At 40.0% G+C, this 20,291-nt stretch overlaps 1 protein-coding gene across 3 annotated transcripts in view; it reads left to right on the top strand.

Moving 5' to 3' along the window:
• LOC124777093 (serine/threonine-protein kinase mig-15) overlaps positions 1 to 20,291 on the top strand; it is a 342,698-nt gene that overhangs the window by 134,356 nt on the left and 188,051 nt on the right. For all 3 annotated transcript variants that reach the window (XM_047252374.1, XM_047252373.1, XM_047252372.1), the window contains exons 4-8: positions 4,635 to 4,760; positions 13,398 to 13,446; positions 13,977 to 14,129; positions 14,429 to 14,710; positions 15,554 to 15,712. In XM_047252374.1, coding sequence (XP_047108330.1) covers positions 4,635 to 4,760; positions 13,398 to 13,446; positions 13,977 to 14,129; positions 14,429 to 14,710; positions 15,554 to 15,712 — 769 coding nt within the window. The remainder of the gene's footprint in view (positions 1 to 4,634; positions 4,761 to 13,397; positions 13,447 to 13,976; positions 14,130 to 14,428; positions 14,711 to 15,553; positions 15,713 to 20,291) is intronic.

Here is a 20,291-nt window from a genome sequence, read left to right as displayed (position 1 = left end):
AATTACAAAGCTGGGAACGGCTGGACCACTGAGCAAGGACGGCCAGTTGGAGTAGGTAAAGGGGCACCCCTCCAATCCCTCAAGCAGCCAACAAGGCCTTTGTGTCCTATATCACAAAAAGGAATAGGAATCACTTTCACAAATAAAATATAAAACCAGAGCAGCCACTTTGGTGTCATCCATTAGCACCAGAAGCAGCGTTTCAGCAAGTTGAAGGTTTCGCCATAAGGTGGCCAAATTAGGGCAGCCCACTAGGATGGGGGTCACGATCAGAAGGGCATCTCACCAACAGTTGGGTGGATCACTCATATCGCAGGATGTGGCCAAGAGTCAGCTAAGTGTGGTCAATGTGAAGTCGACAGAATGGTAGTTCCCTGCTCGAAGCATGAAGGGAAGACTGGCACCTGGTTGTGATCCCTTACTGCTCACAGTTTCTTCAGAAAAACCATAGCTTACCAATCTACGTTCCAAGCCTCCAACAACTGACTGTGTAGAGTCGACCAAGCAGTCAGTTCCTATACCCCATCCCCAAAGTCCACCCACTTGGCCAACCAGTGAGCACTTTTATTCCCTCAGATCCCCAGATAACATAGAGCCCAGACAAAGAAGACCCATACATCTAGTGAAAATCAGAAAGGAGATCCTGAATAGCTACAACCAGCGGGTGTCAAGAGTAGCAAAGTTTGGTAGCATGAAGGCTACTCAGGGAATCACTGCCAATTAAGAACATCTCACCGGTGCGAGAATGAATGATGGCCACCAATTCTGCAGTTAATACATTGCATCCATGAGGCAGGGAGTGTTGTTTACTGTACCTTGCATATGCTTAGGCACAACCAGTTCATCTGTTGGCCTTAGAACCAGCAGAGTATACCACTTCTGAACTGGAAATGCATCAATGATGGCCAGGCATTAAAAAACCATGGTGTCAACAAAATCTTTCAGTCCAAAGGTCATGAGGAAACAGATCGGAGGATAGGGTACACACCTTGGGAGCGTACGCGATTGTTCCCTGACAAGATGACAGTATGGTAAGCTGGAGTTCAGCGCAGAGACACTATATATGAATTCCAACTGTGACTCTAGTCCTGAGCCTCTGATGCGGGAGGTGGATCTTCATACCAGAAAGAAAGACACAGTAGTTTGAAACCAACGGAGTCCTAAACAGCTGCAAATCAGACCCCATTCTCTTGCATGTGGCTGGCACTGCTGGAAATACCACCATGAACTGGGGAAGAAGGTGTAGGGTGTGATGAGAAGTTCAAGAGAAAAAAAATCAGGAAGGGGAAAAAAAGTTTAAGAGAAAAAAAATGGGCCCAACACACCCCACTCATGAAGGGAAATAAGGATGTGATGACACAGTAGTTTGTTGGCCAACAAAGCAGCAAATGTGTAACCACTAGGTGAGCAGCAGTTGTGAACCCCTGATCTGTAGTGGACGGACCCCAGACTCCACAAGTGGACTGCTCATAGGTCTGGTCCGAAAGACATCGAGTCGCAAGTCAGATCCCAAAACAGTGTATCCAGTCCAACATCCACCAGGCTGAAGGTGACACTGAGCTGTAAACCAAACTTCAGTACTCACAACAGGACAGAGTCAGAGCTTCATAAATCCACAAATGTGTAGAGCCATGTGTGCCTCAGGCGTAGAGTATTAAGGTGGGACCAGCACATTCATTTAAGCTGGCGAAGCTGGGGAAACCACGTAAACTGGGCTTCAAAGACCAGTCCCAAAAATCGATAAGACTCTACAATATTGAGCAACTGGTTGCCAAGGTAGATATCGGGTTGTGGATGGACAGTACATCAGTGACAGAAATGCATGACATGTCTTGGCTGAAAATCAGAAGCCATGAGTGAGAGCCCCGGACTGCACATTTCCTTTGGCACCCTGCTGTCAGCATATTTCCTTTGGCACCCTGCTGTCAGCATTGAGCAACACCAACAGTGGAAGAGCAATAGTAAATGCAAAAATCATCAGCAAGCAGGGAGGGTGACTCTGCAGACCCCAAAGCTTCAAGTAGACCATTGATAGCCAACAGAAAAATGAGGAAACTCAATGCGGTGTACCACGAGACCCCATTCTCTTGCATGTGGGTGGCATTGTCAGAAATACCACCACGACCTGGGGAAGAAGGTGTAGGGTGTGATGGAAAGAAAAAAGAAGAAGAAGGGGGGGAGGGCCCAACACACCCCACTCATGAAGGGCAATAAGGATGTGATGATGCTACACCATGCCAAAACCCTTTTCCTGGTCTAAGAAGACAATGATGAGGCACTGACGCCAGGAAAAGCTGACCACATGCCAGACTAGGTGGACCAAATTGTCAGCAGTAGAATGGCCTTAGCGAAAACTGCCCTGGGAGAGACCCAAAAGACTCCAGGACTCAAGGTATCAACACAGTCGCTGGCTCACCATGTTTGGGCAACTTGCAGAGAGTAATTGGGCGGTAACTGAGCATCTCACAGGGGTGTTTACCCAGTTTCAGTACCACGACGATCACACATTCTTGCCACTGATATGGGAACTCATCCTCACTCCAGGTATGGCTGAAAACAGTAAGGATATGATGCTGACTATGTGCCAATAGGTATTTGAGTGCTTCGCTGTGGATGCAGTATGGCAAAGGGCTAAGCCACTGAGGAATTTCCACTACACATTGATTATCTCTGGTGAGGGTTCGTACATTATGCCACATGGTAGTTTGTCTTTGACTTGTCGTAGACGTGTTAAGATAAATTCTGATTGCAATGTTCATTTATGGGTTAAGGCCAGTGGGTCACCTTCTTTGGAAGATTGTCGCATTGTGGGCGACTGTACAGTGTATAACCATTGAAGCAGTCCAAATGCACTAATGAAAACTTCATCTTCTTCGAGTTTGGGTAATGGATGGATTACTGTTGCTTTCGTTGCCTGTAACAGTGCAGGGAGAGCTGGTTTGGAATCCTTTGAAACTCGTGAAATTTTGGCCGCGTCTCCTCTCTCTCACACACTACACAGCGCTCTCTCTCGCACGCTCAAGGTCACGCGCTCTACTGTGCTGCCATCTATTGAGCACCCAGAGAGTAACACAGAGAGCATCCCAGGGTGCCCCAGAGAGCTACAACACCAAGAAGAATCGCTTCTCGGCTTTTGGCAAGATCAATGTGTAGTATTGTGGCCCTTAAAAGGGCCTTTTGTTGAGGACTGCTTCAATGGTTATACACGATTGCTTGTCTACAAAACACTTGTAAATGTGGACGGTACTCTTGGTGCTTCCGCATCTTCCTCAAAGGGAAAAAAGAACGAAGTACGGGGAGTAGGTAAAACTACTCAATTTGTTCTTTTAAACGGGCCTACATTGTTTTGTGGCGCGAGGTTTAATTTTTCACTAATGAAAACTTCATCTTCTTCGAGTTTGGGTAATGGATGGATTACTGTTGCTTTCGTTGCCTGTAACAGTGCAGGGAGAGCTGGTTTGGAATCCTTTGAAACTCGTGAAATTTTGGCCTACCGTACTATACCTGTATCAGAGATTATTATCTCTGGTGAGGGTTCCTACATTATGCCACATGGTAGTTTGTCTTTGACTTGTCGTAGACGTGTTAAGATAAATTCTGATTGCAATGTTCATTTATGGGTTAAGGCCAGTGGGTCACCTTCTTTGGAAGATTGTCGCATTGTGGGCGACTGTACAGTGTATAACCATTGAAGCAGTCCTCAACAAAAGGCCCTTTTAAGGGCCACAATACTACACATTGATCTTGCCAAAAGCCGAGAAGCGATTCTTCTTGGTGTTGTAGCTCTCTGGGGCACCCTGGGATGCACTCTGTGTTACTCTCTGGGTGCTCAATAGTCACTATCTGAGGACACGAAATGTAGGTTGATAATTCTCAGACACAGTCACTTTATCATAATGCAGAACAAAATGCCTGGTGATAGCACTGGGTCAGTGTAGACAACACTATTCAGGGAGACACCAGGTACACCTTTGGAGGACTAGTGTCCATAGAGGCATTGAAGTTTTGCCCAAACCAGGAAAGGAGGGGTACCCAGTCCAATGGTAATAACATAACTTTCCCAGCTTACAAACATAACAGATTTCATGCACCTGTCAGAAATGACTAAAACAAATATTTGCTGGTAATGTGTTTTGAACTAGTGACCTGCAGCATGCCAGCCAGCAATGCTAATCTCTACTCCACAAAGCATGCGGCACAGCTTGCAGCAATATTGAAAAGGTTCCTGATGGTGTTTGGTTATGAAGACTGTTTGCTTTAAGTTCCTGTTGTGCCTTTTACATTTCACCTGATAGTGTGAGCCTGAATTTGGCCTAAATCCAAGCTGAAAGGAGCAGCATGCACAATCTGTCTCTGAAACCTACAATAGCCCATTTGTATGTTATCCTATTTGAACAAAGTTTGTGGTTTGGGTATGAAAGAAGAAATGTGTAACTTTTGAATATTCCCAAGAAAAGCCACATCATAACTAGGTAGCGTATTACACACATTTGTTAATAGTACATGGATTCAGTCGGCAGTCTGTCCCAGTTTGGTCCTGGAATAGATGTTTTAAATTGTAGCACTTTATAAGCAACACTTAGCGTGTTTGTGGTCATCTGAAATATAATACTTCATGATTCTTTTGCTCGCAGGATGAAGAAGAAGAGATAAAGCTGGAGATTAACGTACTGAAAAAGTACTCAAATCACCGTAACATTGCAACATATTATGGGGCCTTTATAAAGAAGATTCCTCCTGGAAAAGATGACCAGCTGTGGGTAAGTAATAATGAGAACATGGCCATGATAAACTGACTGTTATAGACAGACTAATACGACATGGATACTGCACTAAGTGACAATTTAAGCAGGATTATACTCTTATGTAAGTAAATTTGTTAGTTACTACTTCAGAGGCCTAGTCTTTCCTTAGTAAAATCTAGATAATTAAAAATTCAGAGCGCATATGTTTGTGCTTGCAAAACTTGAAAAGTGATTGGTTGATCGCTTTGAAATTTTGAGACAACATTGCATTCGAACATGCATGACGTGCACGTGTTTTTATATACCTACTGGACCACCATATGTAATATATAAATGTATGTGTAATAAAGCATAAAGAGAAATAGTGTTACCAGACACCTCAAAAAGTTCGTGGCCGATTTACTTCAGATTTTTACATGAAACACGGACATAGGTTATATATTTTTGTAATCGACAATGTTGTGTTTACAGCTTCTCGCTGTATGTCTATAATGCTACTACAGAATCTGACTCACCCGAAACTTTATAATTGTACCCATTCACAGATTAAAACTATGCAAAATACTGTAATTGAAACTACTATCGTCTGCAGCTGGACTGGTCTGTCATACCCCTATATAAAGATCTGAACTGATCTACCCATTCATTTTAAACGACTTCAATTCCCAATCAAGCTTTTCATTTGCAATAACAGTAAAAAAGAGGCAATGTCAGAGGGAGTGAGGAAGAGCAGAGGGACAAACAAGGGGAGGGAGGAACTGGACATGGGAGGGGGGGGGGGGCAGCAGTTATGTTGTATATCTCTACCCATACATTTTTATTAGTTGTGAAGGGTTGCCCATTTTCAGAAAATGACTCCAACATCTGCTACTAATATGCCAGGACAAAATTATGAAATTAAATACATAAGAAACCTACGGTACCTCTTTTCTTTATCTTCCATTTAACCAGAATGAACCACAACAATGTGTGATTGGGTGCAGCTAGTATGTCTTAAAATATTTTTTAATAGACTGACTTTTTAAATTCAATAGCCCATTTAGAAAAAAGAATGCATAAAACTTCATACATTAAATTTTCAATGATATACTCGCATATAGTAAATTAGTTTATTTAGTAATTCCTCTTAAAAAGACTTAGAATTGTGATTATTTGGAAATCATTATTTCTGTCTGTTTTCCTCCTAAAATGAGCATCTCATTAACTAGATTCAAGATTGAAGTTTAGTTCAGTGGAACAGTCTTAATCAAGAATAACAGAAAATTTGAAATGTATTCAGGACATGTTCCTGCCGTTACATATGGAAACCATTCATTTCAAAATACGAGCAATTAAACTCAAAGTGCGTGCACTTACAAAGTGGCAGTGAAAAGTGTGAGTGAGTCTGGAAGGTCTGATCTATTAGTACTCATAATACCCTCCATCATTATTTGACAGAGATGCAGTAAGGTAGTTCACTATCATCATAAAGCCAATAAAAATGTGTAACTATACACTTTGTGTAGTGTATTGAATTGAATCAGTTTTGTTGTGGATATCCAGTAAAACTTACATAATTTTACTGTACTTGGTAAGTGGATAGTTGACCCCACAAAAGTGCTATGGTTTGAGTTTGAAATTTTCAATATTATTGCCATTATAGACTGAATTTCCTTGTGGAGGTCAAATTTATTTTAAGGTGCATAATTATATTGATTAAAAGACTGTTGGTGACATAATATGTGAAACAGAGTTGGTACAGTGTAATTGGATAGATTAAAAATTTACTCACTAAGTAGTGGCAGGAGAACACACATATAAAAAAAAAGAGATTTTACGTATGCAAGCTTTGCAGCCAGGGACTCCTTCTTCTGGCAGGAGGATTGAAGGGGAAAGAAGAAAGGGGGGGGGGGTGAAGGATATGGACAATAGAGGTTTAGGAAAAGGAATAGAGTTTGGAAAAGTCACCCAGAATCCTGGGTCAGGAGATATCAGTCTTTCCTTCTCATCCTGTCCAGTAAGTCTCTCTGATCCGGGGTTCTGGGTGACTTTTCCGAACTCTGCCCCTCTTTCTAAACCTCTCCAGTCCTTTTCCTTTATCTCTCTTCCTTCCCCTTCAACCCTCAACCCTCCTGCCAGAAGAGGGAGCCACTGGCTCTGAGAGCTTGCATATGTAAAACCTTTTTTGTATGTGTGTTCTCCTGAAACCGCTTGGTGAGCAGATTTTTTTATCTATCCAGTTTTTTTAACAAACAAAAGTAAATAAAAAATCTGGTTCAAAAAAGAACGAGGAAAGAGAATGGAAAAGAGGGAATGATAGATTACAACAGCGAGGCATTACCTGCTTCATTGAAATTACATGGGAAGATTAAAATAATTACTTAATCATCTTGGTTATCCATTTTGCTTTGTCTGTATTCAGTTGATGGGAACTTTACTTGAGACTGGAGATACAGGGTAGTTCTGTATGTTTTCTAATATTTTTTATATTTGATTATTCATGGATGCTCATTTTTTTCCTCCTTTACATTTCTCTCTATCATTCTTCTCCATTTATCTTACAATTTGCATGTTTTTTTCCCCCAGCTCATATTTATGTTAGCAGCTTATACCATAATTTGCCTTTTAACTATGCTCTCTCCTATAGTTTGTTTGCAGTTTGTTATGAGTACTCAAGACTTACATGTGGGTCCTACCTATAATATTCTGTGGTTACTCAAGACATTGAATTCTTTGTAATACTGCAGTGACACACATGTATCTATAATGCTGTTGATAAAACCTTCTATTTTCAATTTCAGATTGGTTGATTATTGATATCTATTATGTATACTATTATGTGAATGTGTTATGTTACTCTAGAAAGGAAATACAATTTTATTTACAAGGAACATTCAAGTATACATAACATCAGCATTTTGGTTTTCCTAATTCTGACACTACATGGGAGATGCAAAATGTATTATTTACCTATTGCTTCTTTCCTCCAAGCATACTGTGAATGCATGGCTGTTTCCTTCCTGTGGCTCCCTCAGTCCTTTCTAAAACAGATGAAGGAAAAAATGCATGGACTGTAGGTCAGGGCTAGCTTATCCTGTCTGATTTAGTTTATGACACTGTAATCCATCGTATGGTTGGACTGTGTTCTGTTGGCAAGTAGTATGCATAGGATTGTGTAGTTTTCTACTTACTCACAATCTGCCATTGATGTGCATATTATTCATTCGTCAAGTGGTGGCCTTGTGCACTACAGTTATCCAATAGTGGTGGTTCTGTGATCATCCAGTCTCTGTGACACTCTGTTGTGCTTTGAGTAAAAGTACACATAGGGTATGGAGCCTTCCATATCCCATAGCGAGAAAGAGGTTCTGGCTGATGCTTTTACTGCAGAGATGCATTAGGGGCAGTCAAATGAAAGCCAAACACATGCCACAACAGATCATGGAATGGTCCCATTTGAAAGCAATTATCACACATACCAAGATGTTTAGCCACTGAGAGACATATCCCTTCTAAATTTTGTTTCTGTAGTGTGAGCCAACTGGGGAAGAACACCTTACTTACTGTCTTTGATTAGTAACTTTACTGCCTCTTCCACTGTTTCCTTGAACCATTCTCCTTCAACACTATATAGCCAGGACAGCAGCCAGTCTGTATGGTGGGGTCATTAGGTACCCGTTTGTTTGGGTCCCTTACAACACAGGGATCACAATTTTGGTAACTGAGCTGCTATGTTCTTATGTATGCTTAGGAGTGGTTGCTTGTTATTCTGGAGCATCGGAACTCTCAGCAACAGTCAGTGTCAGACAGCCCTTGCTGTGGTTGGGTGATGCCCAAGGGGAGAGCCCCTGGTCAGAGTAGGTGGTATCAGGGTGGAGACTTTATTTGTGAAACATGTTAAGCTCCAAAAAACTGGCCAATCTTCTGCCACCATCTCTTTAATTGGGAATGGATTTTTCAGTACTGCAGCGATGACCTGCAGCCGTCCCTTCCGTGGCTACCCTCTGGGAAAAGGGCCAGTCTCACCTGCTTGGAGTGAAACCCTTTTGCCACTATCTGGTCTGCACCAGGACTGGTGGGGACATTTCCACCAGCACCAAACCATTATTTTTTTGGAAACTATTAAGGACAAGTTTGAAGTAGACTATTCGAGTAAGATGCGGTCGAGTTCGCTGTGATCAAAACTTCTGCCACCCAGTCTGCACAAAAGTGCCTGCGACCGTCTTGGCAATATCCCAGTGTCCATTACTACACAGAGTCTTTGAATATGGTTCAGGGAGTATTTTTGATAGAGATTGATTAGGAATTCTGGGCCATTCAGGAAAGGTAGGGTATTCATTTTGTTCAACATCTTCAGAAAGGCCATAGGATAATCGCACCAATATAGGCATCTTTATTGTGGCATTTGAGAGGGTACCCTCCCAGAGAAGGTCAAGGTCATGGTTTATTGGCGTGACGTGAAGCACCACTAGTGCAGGTTTTCTCATTGTTTGTGTTTTGGCCACATGTCTGTCTGCTGTACATTGACACTCTTATGTGGTGAATGTGGACACCCACTCCATGAGAGGAGCCCATGTGTTCTACCACCTGTATGCATTAATTGTCATTACCGTCACTGTCCATGTTACCAGATTCCTCGGTTTATGAGGAGGAGGTGGTACAGGATTAAAAGTCCCTTGATCATATATCCTATACTAAGCCTTGTCTAAAATACGACTGTCTTTACTCTGTGTCTATGACATCTAGCTCTTCCTCTGTTATGTCCTTTCCCACTCCCCCCTCCTCTTTATCCTACTGCTGATCCCCTCTCGTCTCCCGATCCCCTGCAGTTCCATGCCCTCCCCTCCATGTGCTGCTCCCCCTACTTGGCTGGAGAGGTGTTCCCCTTCTTTTGTGGTGCCTGCCAGTGATGCATCACACCGTCCCTCCCCTGCGACTAGCTCTTCCAGACAGGAGGCCTGCTGCCCCAGGTCAACTGCGGAACGCGAAGTCCCCAAGTTGCCAACATCCCAGATCTCACTGAAGTGCCTACTCTCTCTCTCTCTCTCTCTCTCTCTCTCTCTCTCTCTCTCTCTCTCTCTCTGGGCTCTGCCCTCCTCAACCTATGAAAGAGGAGAAGAAGAAACGAAAGTCCCATGACAAGTCTCCACCGGTGCCCCTAGAGGTATGGACTCCTTCTTTACAGTCAGAGTTGACCTCTTATTTATGGATATCACCATATATATGTTGATGAGAGATGGTTACCCGATGGCATGACAGGCTTCGGCCCACTCGCCTCCAATTTGAGTCTCCATTTCATGCTTATTCAGTGGAATTGTAACAGATACTATCATCACCTTCCGATACTCCAATCCGTTTCTTTTACTCTGCAGCTTGTGTCATTCTCTACTAATCTTATATTACTGGTGCTCACACGCCAACCCTTCACAAGTTCTTTGCTTTCTCTTAGAATCAGTTTAGCCCTCTGAGGGCCACCTACCCACAGTGCTGTGTGACCCCTTCATGGGTAGATTTGCAGTTTCACATCAAGTTCCATTCTGCTAAGTCGTGGGCTGACTCTTGAGGGAGGGGCGGGGGGGGGGGGGGGGGTCAATAGCTGTGGGATGCTCCTCATGATGCCCCATTTTGCTGAACTGCCACTGCCTTTTGGCTCTTTTTGGGACTAAATACGCATTCCCACGCTCCTTGTCCTCATTGTTAGCGGATGACCCTCGCATGGTTATGGCCATCCTCAGTTTTATTCGCGAAAGTGGTTTGCCCTTCCAGATTTATGTACTGGAATTTCCTTCTGGAATTGGAGTGTTAGTGTAAGTTTGGTAGGCCTTTGGCCTTGCCTCCACATCAATCTCCCCCCCCATTTCCCTATGTTTTGTCTAGTCTTTCTTTGCCATTTTCCCCCCTTTCTAATGTCTTCTCTGGGTGTTGACCCCGTTGTGTCGAGATCATGGTATAGGGTGGGGGATTGGAATGGGTCAGCGACGGTGCAAGTGACCCATCACCCGTAGTGCATCTGGGGTGCGACCTGCTCTTGCCCCCGCCCACCTCCCCCATCCTCCTGTTCTTCACTCTTCCTGCTACCCCAATGATCCTTCTGCCTCTTTGTTTGCCCATTTTCCTTTTCCGTTGACTGGACTGTGCTGTTGGTATTGTTCCCCCCTTAGTTTCTGCTGTGTTGAATCATGGGATGGATGACCTCACTGTTTGGCCTCCCTCCACCCCCTCTTCCACCTCTGCAAGCAACCAACTAACTTTCTTGACTTGGAATCCCCAGAAAATCCCAGAACCTGATTGACACAGTGCATTATGTATTCCATGTATCTGATGTCAATAATATGGCTGCCATCCAATACTGATATTGTGTGTCATGCTTATCCTATTAAAACTGAATGAAGCCAAAATTAGCTTAAGGATGACCATGCTTGAAATGTGCAAGGAACGTGAAAATATAATTCTGTCCAGCTGACAGAAAATCATAAGTAGTTTTGGTTTTACGTTAAATTAGCAAGTAGAGTAGTGCCTTCTGTCCATCCAGTGACATTAAAGAGGATTACAGAGACTAGGTTGTTGTATTAAATTCATCATACAGAATTGTCCAAGTGAGGAGGAATGTATTGCAGTTCCTCCTTTCAGTTATCGCACAAATGCCAAATGACAGATATAAAAATAAGTGACCTTGGTATAGAAAATCAACTAAAATTAGTCAACAGAGGAAATGTTACTGGATCTGTGTGATACGTACATAATTCTGTGTAGTGCGTAGAGCATAACTTGCTCCCTTTTAGCAGCAGTCTACTGAAGGTCGACAGAGAAATGGAGTGTCCCTAGTGATGGGAAAAAAAGCAGATCGTTCCAGTTTTAAAGACGGGATGTTGAATAGATGCTCACAGCCATAGGCCTCAGTTGCTGATGTAAGTCTGCTGTAGGAAGCTTAGAACATATTTTACACTAAGTGTCTTGTGACCTTTCTGCAGACTGAGAATCTCCTTTGTAGAAATTAACATGGATTCTGTAAATAAAAGGTGTATGAAATGTAGTTCACTTTGTTTATTTGTAAGACCCAGAAGGCTGTAGATACTGTGCCCAGGTTGATGCAGTGTTCCTTGACTCGTGGAAGGTCATGTATACAGTTCCACACAGACACCTAATGAGCAAAATATGAGCTTACAGAGTATTAGACCAGCTTTGTGATTACATTGAGGAGTTCCCAGGAAATAAAATGCAGTGAGTAATTTGTAATAGAGAGAAATCCTAGTGAATAATCACAGAAGATCCACGAGGCTGTTCATGTATGGTGCAGTTGCATGTAGAGTGGTTGCAACACTGTAAAGTTGTTCTGAAATGCATGAAGTCTCACAGAGGATAGACATTTGGTGCAGAGAGTGACCATTGAAATAAATGTAACATATTGAGCATAAATAGGCTGAAAGATCCATTATTGTACAGCTACACTTTTCTTCGAATAATCAGTGGAACCATCCACTTCCATTAAATTTATGGAAGTGTGTGTACAGAGTTATTTAAATCGAAACAATCACATAAAACTAATTGTTGGAATGGAAAATTCCAATCTGACATCCATTTCAAGAATTCTCTGGTAGTGTAGTCCATCCATGAAGGAGGTAGAGTATATCATCAACATTTGACTAATATTTAATAATGCTTGACAATCTGGGACCCTTCACAGATGGGACTGATAAAGGAAGTAAATATCCAAAGAAGAGCAGCTCGTTCCACTATATATTTGTTTAGAAATCTTGGAAGTGTCGTGGAGATACTCATCTAACTCCAGTGCCTTCCTCAAGAGAGGTCTGCGTCAATTTCGTTCAGCGTAGTGACAGGAGTTCTTTCTCTAAAACACACAACACAGTAGCCATCTCCTAATTAAATTATACATGAGTTTGGCCCATGTGTGTCAGCAGTTTTTGGCCTTTCATTTATTTACCTCCGTAGCTAAGGCAAGGTTACATGTACTTTTTGTTCCAAAAGTTACATGGTGAGGAAATCCTCCAAGGTGTAGAACATATCGGAAAACGATAATACACAATAAATGTCTACAAAGAACAAAAGATATGTGATGTGCATTCCACGGATCTGAAGTGAAATGGTCGTAATGGATGTGGAGCAAGTAAAAAAGAAAAATGAAAAAAAGCTGATTTTTCATTAAAAGGAAATAACAAACTTATCACAAAACTTGTAAATGTTCAATACATTGTGATGCATTTGAAAATTCTTAGGCTATTGTAGCTGTGCATCATCAAAAAAAATCATTTTACTACATTTACTTATATTGATTGCATTACTGCACTGAATTTGTATGAAGGTCGGATTGTATGTAATACTTTAATTATTTGATGTTATTAACATCATTTACGTATCAGTCAGTTCTAAGAAATTCCTTAGTGGAGTGGCCACCATTAGGTCCTTCAGGCTCCTCTTAAACTGAGCTTCATTAGTAGCTGACCAAACCGCCATGGACAGTTCGATCAACAAATATGCTGGGAGAAACTGAAGAAGCACATGACTTATTAGTAGTTATATTTTTTTGCGACTACTGGCAACTTGTTGAAAACTGGGTTCCTGAGTAGTGGACATCTTTTGGACTAGAGTAAGTCACTTTAATCTTTGTGAAGATTATTCTTAGAGAAAGTTATTAATTTTCCTTCTTTGTTTCAGTTAGTGATGGAGTACTGTGGTGCTGGATCAGTCACGGATCTTGTGAAATGTAAGTTTTAAAATTCCCCTATAGTATAACACTAAAAGTTATTTTAGGTGTAAGAATAAAATAACAGCGATATATTCTGGAGAAAAATTAAGTAATATTTTCGTGCCAAGTTAGAAAGAGCATTTCATTATTCATCTTTACTGGATTGTGCTTTCTTTTGCTTATGTTGCTTTGTCTGTTTTCATCTAAGTCATCCTTAATTATTTTTGGTTTAATTAATTTGTACTTTTTGAATAAAAACAAAACAATATACAGGTAATCTTTGTTTGTGTTGGATATTATAAATGATAGCCCACACCAAAATTCATAGAAACACCATAAGAAAGCAAAATTGAAAAGGAAGGGGGCAGTAGTAGAACTTGTGTTTTACTTCTGATAGTACCGGCAATGTTTATTTTACTGACTGTTACATCTGTAACATAGCCTGCATAATTTAATTTCAGACTGGCATTTGAAATTATATATCTGATAATACAAACATAGGCTATTCATAAGTTAAATAAACAAAAGTGTTTTCTTATCTTTTATAGCAACAAAGGGACAAAGTTTGAAAGAGGAATGGATTGCATACATTTGTCGTGAAATTTTACGAGGCCTTAGTTACCTTCATTCAAACAAAGTAATTCACAGGGATATAAAAGGCCAAAATGTGCTCCTCACAGACAATGCTGAAGTGAAATTAGGTAGGTTTCTGTAAGGAAATAAGTTATTTCAGTTGATATGAATCTTGAGTTATTGTTATTAATTACTCAGCATAAAGTGCTTGTTTCTCACACAATAAATACTTGCTACCTTAAGAGATAGCTTGAGAACAGAATCACTGTGTGTGTGTGTGTGTGTGTGTGTGTGTGTGTGTGTGTGTGTGTGTGTGTGTATAATTTAGTTAATGCTGAATGTTTTTTTCTGATTTTAATTTAATTAAGATGTGATGAATTATTCAGTTAATACCCAAATAAAAGAATTTAAATTTCTCTTTATATAGTTGATTTTGGTGTCAGTGCTCAACTGGATCGGACAATTGGGCGCCGTAATACTTTCATTGGCACGCCGTACTGGATGGCACCTGAAGTAATTGCTTGTGATGAGAATGCAGATGCCACTTATGACAATCGGAGTGATTTGTGGTCCTTAGGCATAACAGCACTGGAAATGGCAGAGTCACAGCCTCCCCTCTGTGATATGCATCCAATGCGTGCACTTTTCCTCATTCCACGAAACCCAGCACCTCGACTAAAGTCAAAAAAATGGGCAAAAAAATTCCATGGTTAGTGGGTAACACATTGTGATATTAATAAATTAATATTAATACATGAAGTCAAAATATATATTAAATAATTATCTTGCTTGGATTGGAAGCTCTGGTTGACAATTTTTTCATGTTTCAAAATTAAATTTGGGGTTTTGAACCTCTGCCTTATGAAAAACAGTGTATTTCTTTTTTTGTTTACCCATGCAAATTTCAACACCTGTATATTATCTTCTGTAGATCTCGATTTATTTCCGAAATTACATTACTTGTGAAGGGAAGCCTCTCTCTAAAAGTATGATGACATAAGTGTTTTGTTATATCTTATTTTTGTGAGGAAATCATATGAAAACAGGTGAGAGTGAAGTATAAAAAGATATGGAAAAGAGTGTATATAATTACAGCAAGAAAGACACATGAAAGATACACAACTGGGCAAAAAACGTGATATGCTGTCGAGTGAGAAAATGCATAAAAATAAGCCAACCTATAGAAATCCACTTTCTTTCCAAAACAAATTTAGACTCTCAGAAGTTGACACACAGGTGTGAAAATGTTTGGGAAAAAGGAAAAGAACAATGTTTAGTTTTGAGCAAGGCAGGGTTAGCAAAAACCGAAAATATATTCGAAATCATTACATACATACAAAATTAATAACTTTGGTCTTTAACGGGTTCTTAATTTATCTTTTTGATCCAAGAAACAATATTGCATTATTTAAGTATTTTTTTCATGTGTTATGAATAAGTTTCATGTCAGAGCGATGGAGAAATTTGGTTTGGCTTTTGCTATGTTTTATGGATTAAAAATTGTTGTATTGCAAATACTCCAGAACTTATGCAGTTTTGTTTGCCATTGTAGGTTTCATTGAAACTGTTTTGGTGAAGGATTACCACCAGAGACCGTACACGGAACAGTTGCTAAAACATCCTTTTATCCGTGATCAGCCCACTGAAAGGCAAGTGAGGATACAGTTGAAAGACCATATTGATCGGTGCAAGAAAAGAAAACAGGAGAAAGGTAATATTTGCCTCCTATGGTTTTCACCTTTTCATTTCAGTGTGTCCAAAATTCCAATTATATACATTTTTAGAGTGAGGAAAACATCAGCTACCTCTGTTGCTGGCTTGTATGTGGTGGACTGTCACAATGAGTTATTACATATAGCAACACTTCAAATATTTTAATCTTGTACTGCTGTAAGTAAAACTACTACTACTGCCAGAATTTAAAGGGAAATGTGGGGTAAGATGTAAAAGGTAATGCAGAGAATATTACTGTAACAAAAAAGCAAATATGATCTGTTGTCATAGAATATTTGGAACTTTTGATGAGAAACAATCTGTTAAATGAAAATTTGACATGCCACTTCAAAAAAACAGTGGAGCAGCCCATCCAAGTTTTGTTGTAGGTGGCGAGGTTACAGATTAGTGAGAGGTTGCTCAAAGCTTGTCAGGTCTCCACTAACATTTCTTGTAAGAATCATTGATGTATATATAGTGAATGGGCAGAACATAGCAACACGGGCAAAGGAAAATATTTATTTACAAGGATCCTTTAGGCCTATGAGCCATTTAGAAGTTTTCTTTGATATATCAGCCGTTCACTGGTGTACATGTCCACTGCTTACCCAGATGTCTTATCTAAATTTCACTCAGTTGCCCTCTGGGTATTCGTTGCTCTTACAGGTCACGCACCGAGCGAGGTGGCGCAGTGGTTAGCACACTGGACTCGCATTCGGGAGGACGACGGTTCAATCCCGTCTCCGGCCATCCTGATTTAGGTTTTCTGTGATTTCCCTAAATCATTTCAGGCAAATGCCGGGATGGTTCCTTTGAAAGGGCACGGCCGATTTCCTTCCCAATTCTTCTCTAACCCGAGCTTGCGCTCCGTCTCTAATGACCTCGTTGTCGACGGGACATTAAACACTAACCACCATCACCACCACAGGTCATGCATCTGTTGTTTTGGTAATTGACACTTTCGTGCAGTTATCATCCGTTGTAGCTGTTTTTATTTACAATGAGTTGTCAGTATTAGAGAGAACATTTAATTTCTTATGATTCTGTACCTCGTTAATAAAAACATTAGGAGTGATGATTTACAACTACACTGATAAGGGAAACAAAAGCCATGATTAACTGTTGCTTTCATCAGATACAGGAAATCAAGAATTCAGTGTGTTTAGATTGAGTGTTGCTGCAAAGCTCCATGAAATCTTGAGGACAATAAACACACAGAGCATTATTCTGGAGAAATTTATATTGATATTGGATGTAATATTTCATGATGTTGCCATTTCTTTAATTGACATTGATTAAAGTTCCTGAGCAAAATACAACAATATGTGGTAAAGAAACAAATTCGATTGGCTACGCAGGTGTCTACTTCAGTGTGTATCTGAATGCCTTCTAAAGAAAATACATTCGTATGCAATATCTGACTGTGTTTGTGACTGGATTGAAAATTTCCATACAGACGGGATAGTGCACTATCCTGCATCTACATGCACTGAAGTAATATCATACTTGACACAAGGGAATATAAGGCCACATCCTACAGAAGTGACATACAGCACATGACCGCTTCAGACAACAAAACACACGACAGGTATAGTTATGGAAGTGGCCTAGGTGAGCAATGTTTGTGGCACTGCCTGTCCCCTGCTACAACTTGTGACGTTTGAATTCAAACTTGTTTGAATCTTGTCACTGCAGCATGTGCGGCAGTGAGAGTGACAGCTATGAGTCTTCTTGGCTAACCAGTGGAGCAGACAAACTGGCTGCTATGAAATATTTATCATCCATTTTAAAGTAAACTATTTGGTGCAAAAAATTTGAATTTTCCATATTTTACAGCTTGATATCTTTGCTCAATGAAGGACTGAATTTATTTTCATTATTTGCCATAGTTACTGTGCTGCACAAAACTAAGTAAATGACTGTGTGGAATTTTTAAGCATTCACAGAGGTGAAATCACATTGCATGGCCTTTGCATGTAGTTCATTTTAGATCATACATTATTGCATACGAAATGTAACAAGCATATTGAAATTGTATTTAAAGTTGAGAGCGGAATGATATCTCTTTTCATTCACGAGATATTGGTTGTCTTATCTGCAGACAGGTCATTCATGGTGTGTGTGAATACTTTCCTATGTATCAGGAATCAAGGGTTGTAAAAATCGTCTTCATAAATGGTTCAAGATTCAGAACGAGATTTTCTTGGAAATGGCATTGTGCAAAAAGGATGGTACAGTAAAACTCTGATTTTACATTCTCCGATTTTATGTTTTTCGTGATTCTACACAGTAAATTTGTAGCCCCTGTAAAATCCCATAAGATCAATGCTAAAAATTCACCAATTTACATTTCTTCCTAGTAAAGTGTATCTCTCTTCTAAGTTCTTATTCAACGTCTCGCTTGGCTTTTTCCTATTGACATTTGATCTGACTGAACAAGTTAAAAGTGATTCAAAAGACAGACTGTTTTGGATGGTGGCAGAATTAAGGGAATATTTTAGGCTGTTGTGAAGAGGGGAGATGTGTGAGAGGAAATGCTGACATAATCGACACTCGGTGTTGCTAACACAACTTGCAACATTTAGCTTCACTGTACAATTATGATACAACTAATGCTAGGGTCCAGTGGCAATGGAAAAACAAGAGTCGATGCAAAGTGTTCTGGACTGAGCCAATACATGACGAAGAGCCCCCAAGCACCACCTTTTCTTGTGCCACTTAAAACTCAGTCTCATCTTTTTGCATGTATTTCTGAGATGTAATGTATTCGGCAACAATATCAATCATCAAACTTTTAAATTCAAACACTGAAAAATGGCTCTGAGCACTATGGGACTTAACAGCTATGGTTATCGTTCCCCTATAACTTAGAACTACTTAAACCTAACTAACCTAAGGACATCACACAACACCCAGTCATGACGAGGCAGACAAAACCCCTGACCCCACTGGGAATCGAACCCGGGCGCTTCAAACACTGAGTCTGGAAGAATATGTTCGGTCATAATCAAGGAAATGTCGCCCATTTCCGGCTAATGAACTCTTTATTGGCTGGTTACTTTTTAAGACACCAGATAGCAAGCACAGCCACCACACCACACAAACACACATAAAATGAGCTCATGTACAGCATGTGTGGAGAGTGGGAGTGGCCCTTCAGCGACAGAAATGCAGGCAGGGATGAAAGCATTTTGTAAAGTGCCGAAAATATACTTTCTGTGCAGATGATGTGACATGATACAGTTGCGACAACTACATACACTATTTATGTATATATTTTGCACAAAACACTGTAGATCGTAAAGGTTGGCAGCAGTGATAGAGGGTATGAAGCAAAACTGTAGCACCTGAACTTTCTTTCAAATTTACTTTTTACATAGTGTACAGAAATTCACTGAACCAACTCCTAATAAGCTTGTAATGTATAGTTGGGGAAGTAAACTCATTTTTTCATGTCTCTGTTTCTCTTATCAAGCTTAAAATAACACTTTAACAACAGTGAGCATATGAAGTATGGCTCACAAGAAAAGCATTAAACAATAACATCAATAGTGACACAGTATGTCATTAAGCAGATGTCTGCATTTGTGCTTATGATTTAACCACCTAGCTGCTGTGATGTTTTTGGTTTAATTCAGCATGTTCATCAGTTTTTGGTTTTTGTGGTTGAGCACAAAGGATTAGCTCTCAAAAACACTTGTTTTGGCTATCTAATTTCTAGTTGTAGCATGTAGGAAAAGAGCTTGATTATCTTGTACCCAGACCAATTTAAATTTTTTGATGAGTTTTTATGTGCTGTTACACACACTTGATTTTTTAAGAACTGATGAAATTTATTACTACAAATTATTGTGTAAACCTTGTATTGTACATTTAATTTCCTTCGCTTGACAGATTTTGTACAAAATTTTTGGCCAATTACATGTGTTTTTGCTCATGTTCTGGGGGTTTTTAACATTTTCCTTAATTCTGTGTTGTCCTCAGTTTTGCGTTTTTTAAGTCTGGACTGCATGAAAACATAAAATAAGGGTTTCACTGTGTTTTGTCGTGTGATTAACATTCGAAATGTTTTGGTCAGATGTTTGAGTGTAGCGAAAACAAGACTCCCTATAAATTACCCACTGAGTTTTTGACTGAATTTTCATAGCCAAACAAATAGTGGAAAATGGGCAAATGGAGTATCCAGGTGACCAATGTGATGTCTAGTTTTACAAGAAAATATTTAATTGCTTGAAAGTGATTGGGTAATGAAGGGAAACTTAATTACTGATTTGAGGAAAACTTGAAATATTTCACGTATAGCTTACTGATTTGAGGAAAAATTGAAATATTTCACGTATAGCTGCTGCTAGTTAGTAAATGAAGGGTTGAAAAGCTTATCTATTCAAGACCTAGATATCTTAAGCATAAAAAGATAGGCTGGTGTGATATTTAACTGTGATATTTAACTTTCTTCAAATCACGTACTAAATTTAGCAATTTCATGAACAGAAGACACTAGAAAGGCAAATGAGATGTCAGTAAGATCATCCTTTCCTTTCTGAATAAAACTTCAAGAAAAAGAAAGAAAGGAAATG

Source organism: Schistocerca piceifrons, chromosome 2, assembly GCF_021461385.2.
Source record: "Schistocerca piceifrons isolate TAMUIC-IGC-003096 chromosome 2, iqSchPice1.1, whole genome shotgun sequence".
Lineage (NCBI taxonomy): Eukaryota > Metazoa > Arthropoda > Insecta > Orthoptera > Acrididae > Schistocerca > Schistocerca piceifrons.
The sequence above is the reverse complement of the archived record's forward strand: the minus strand, read 5'-3'. Positions and strand labels throughout refer to the sequence as shown.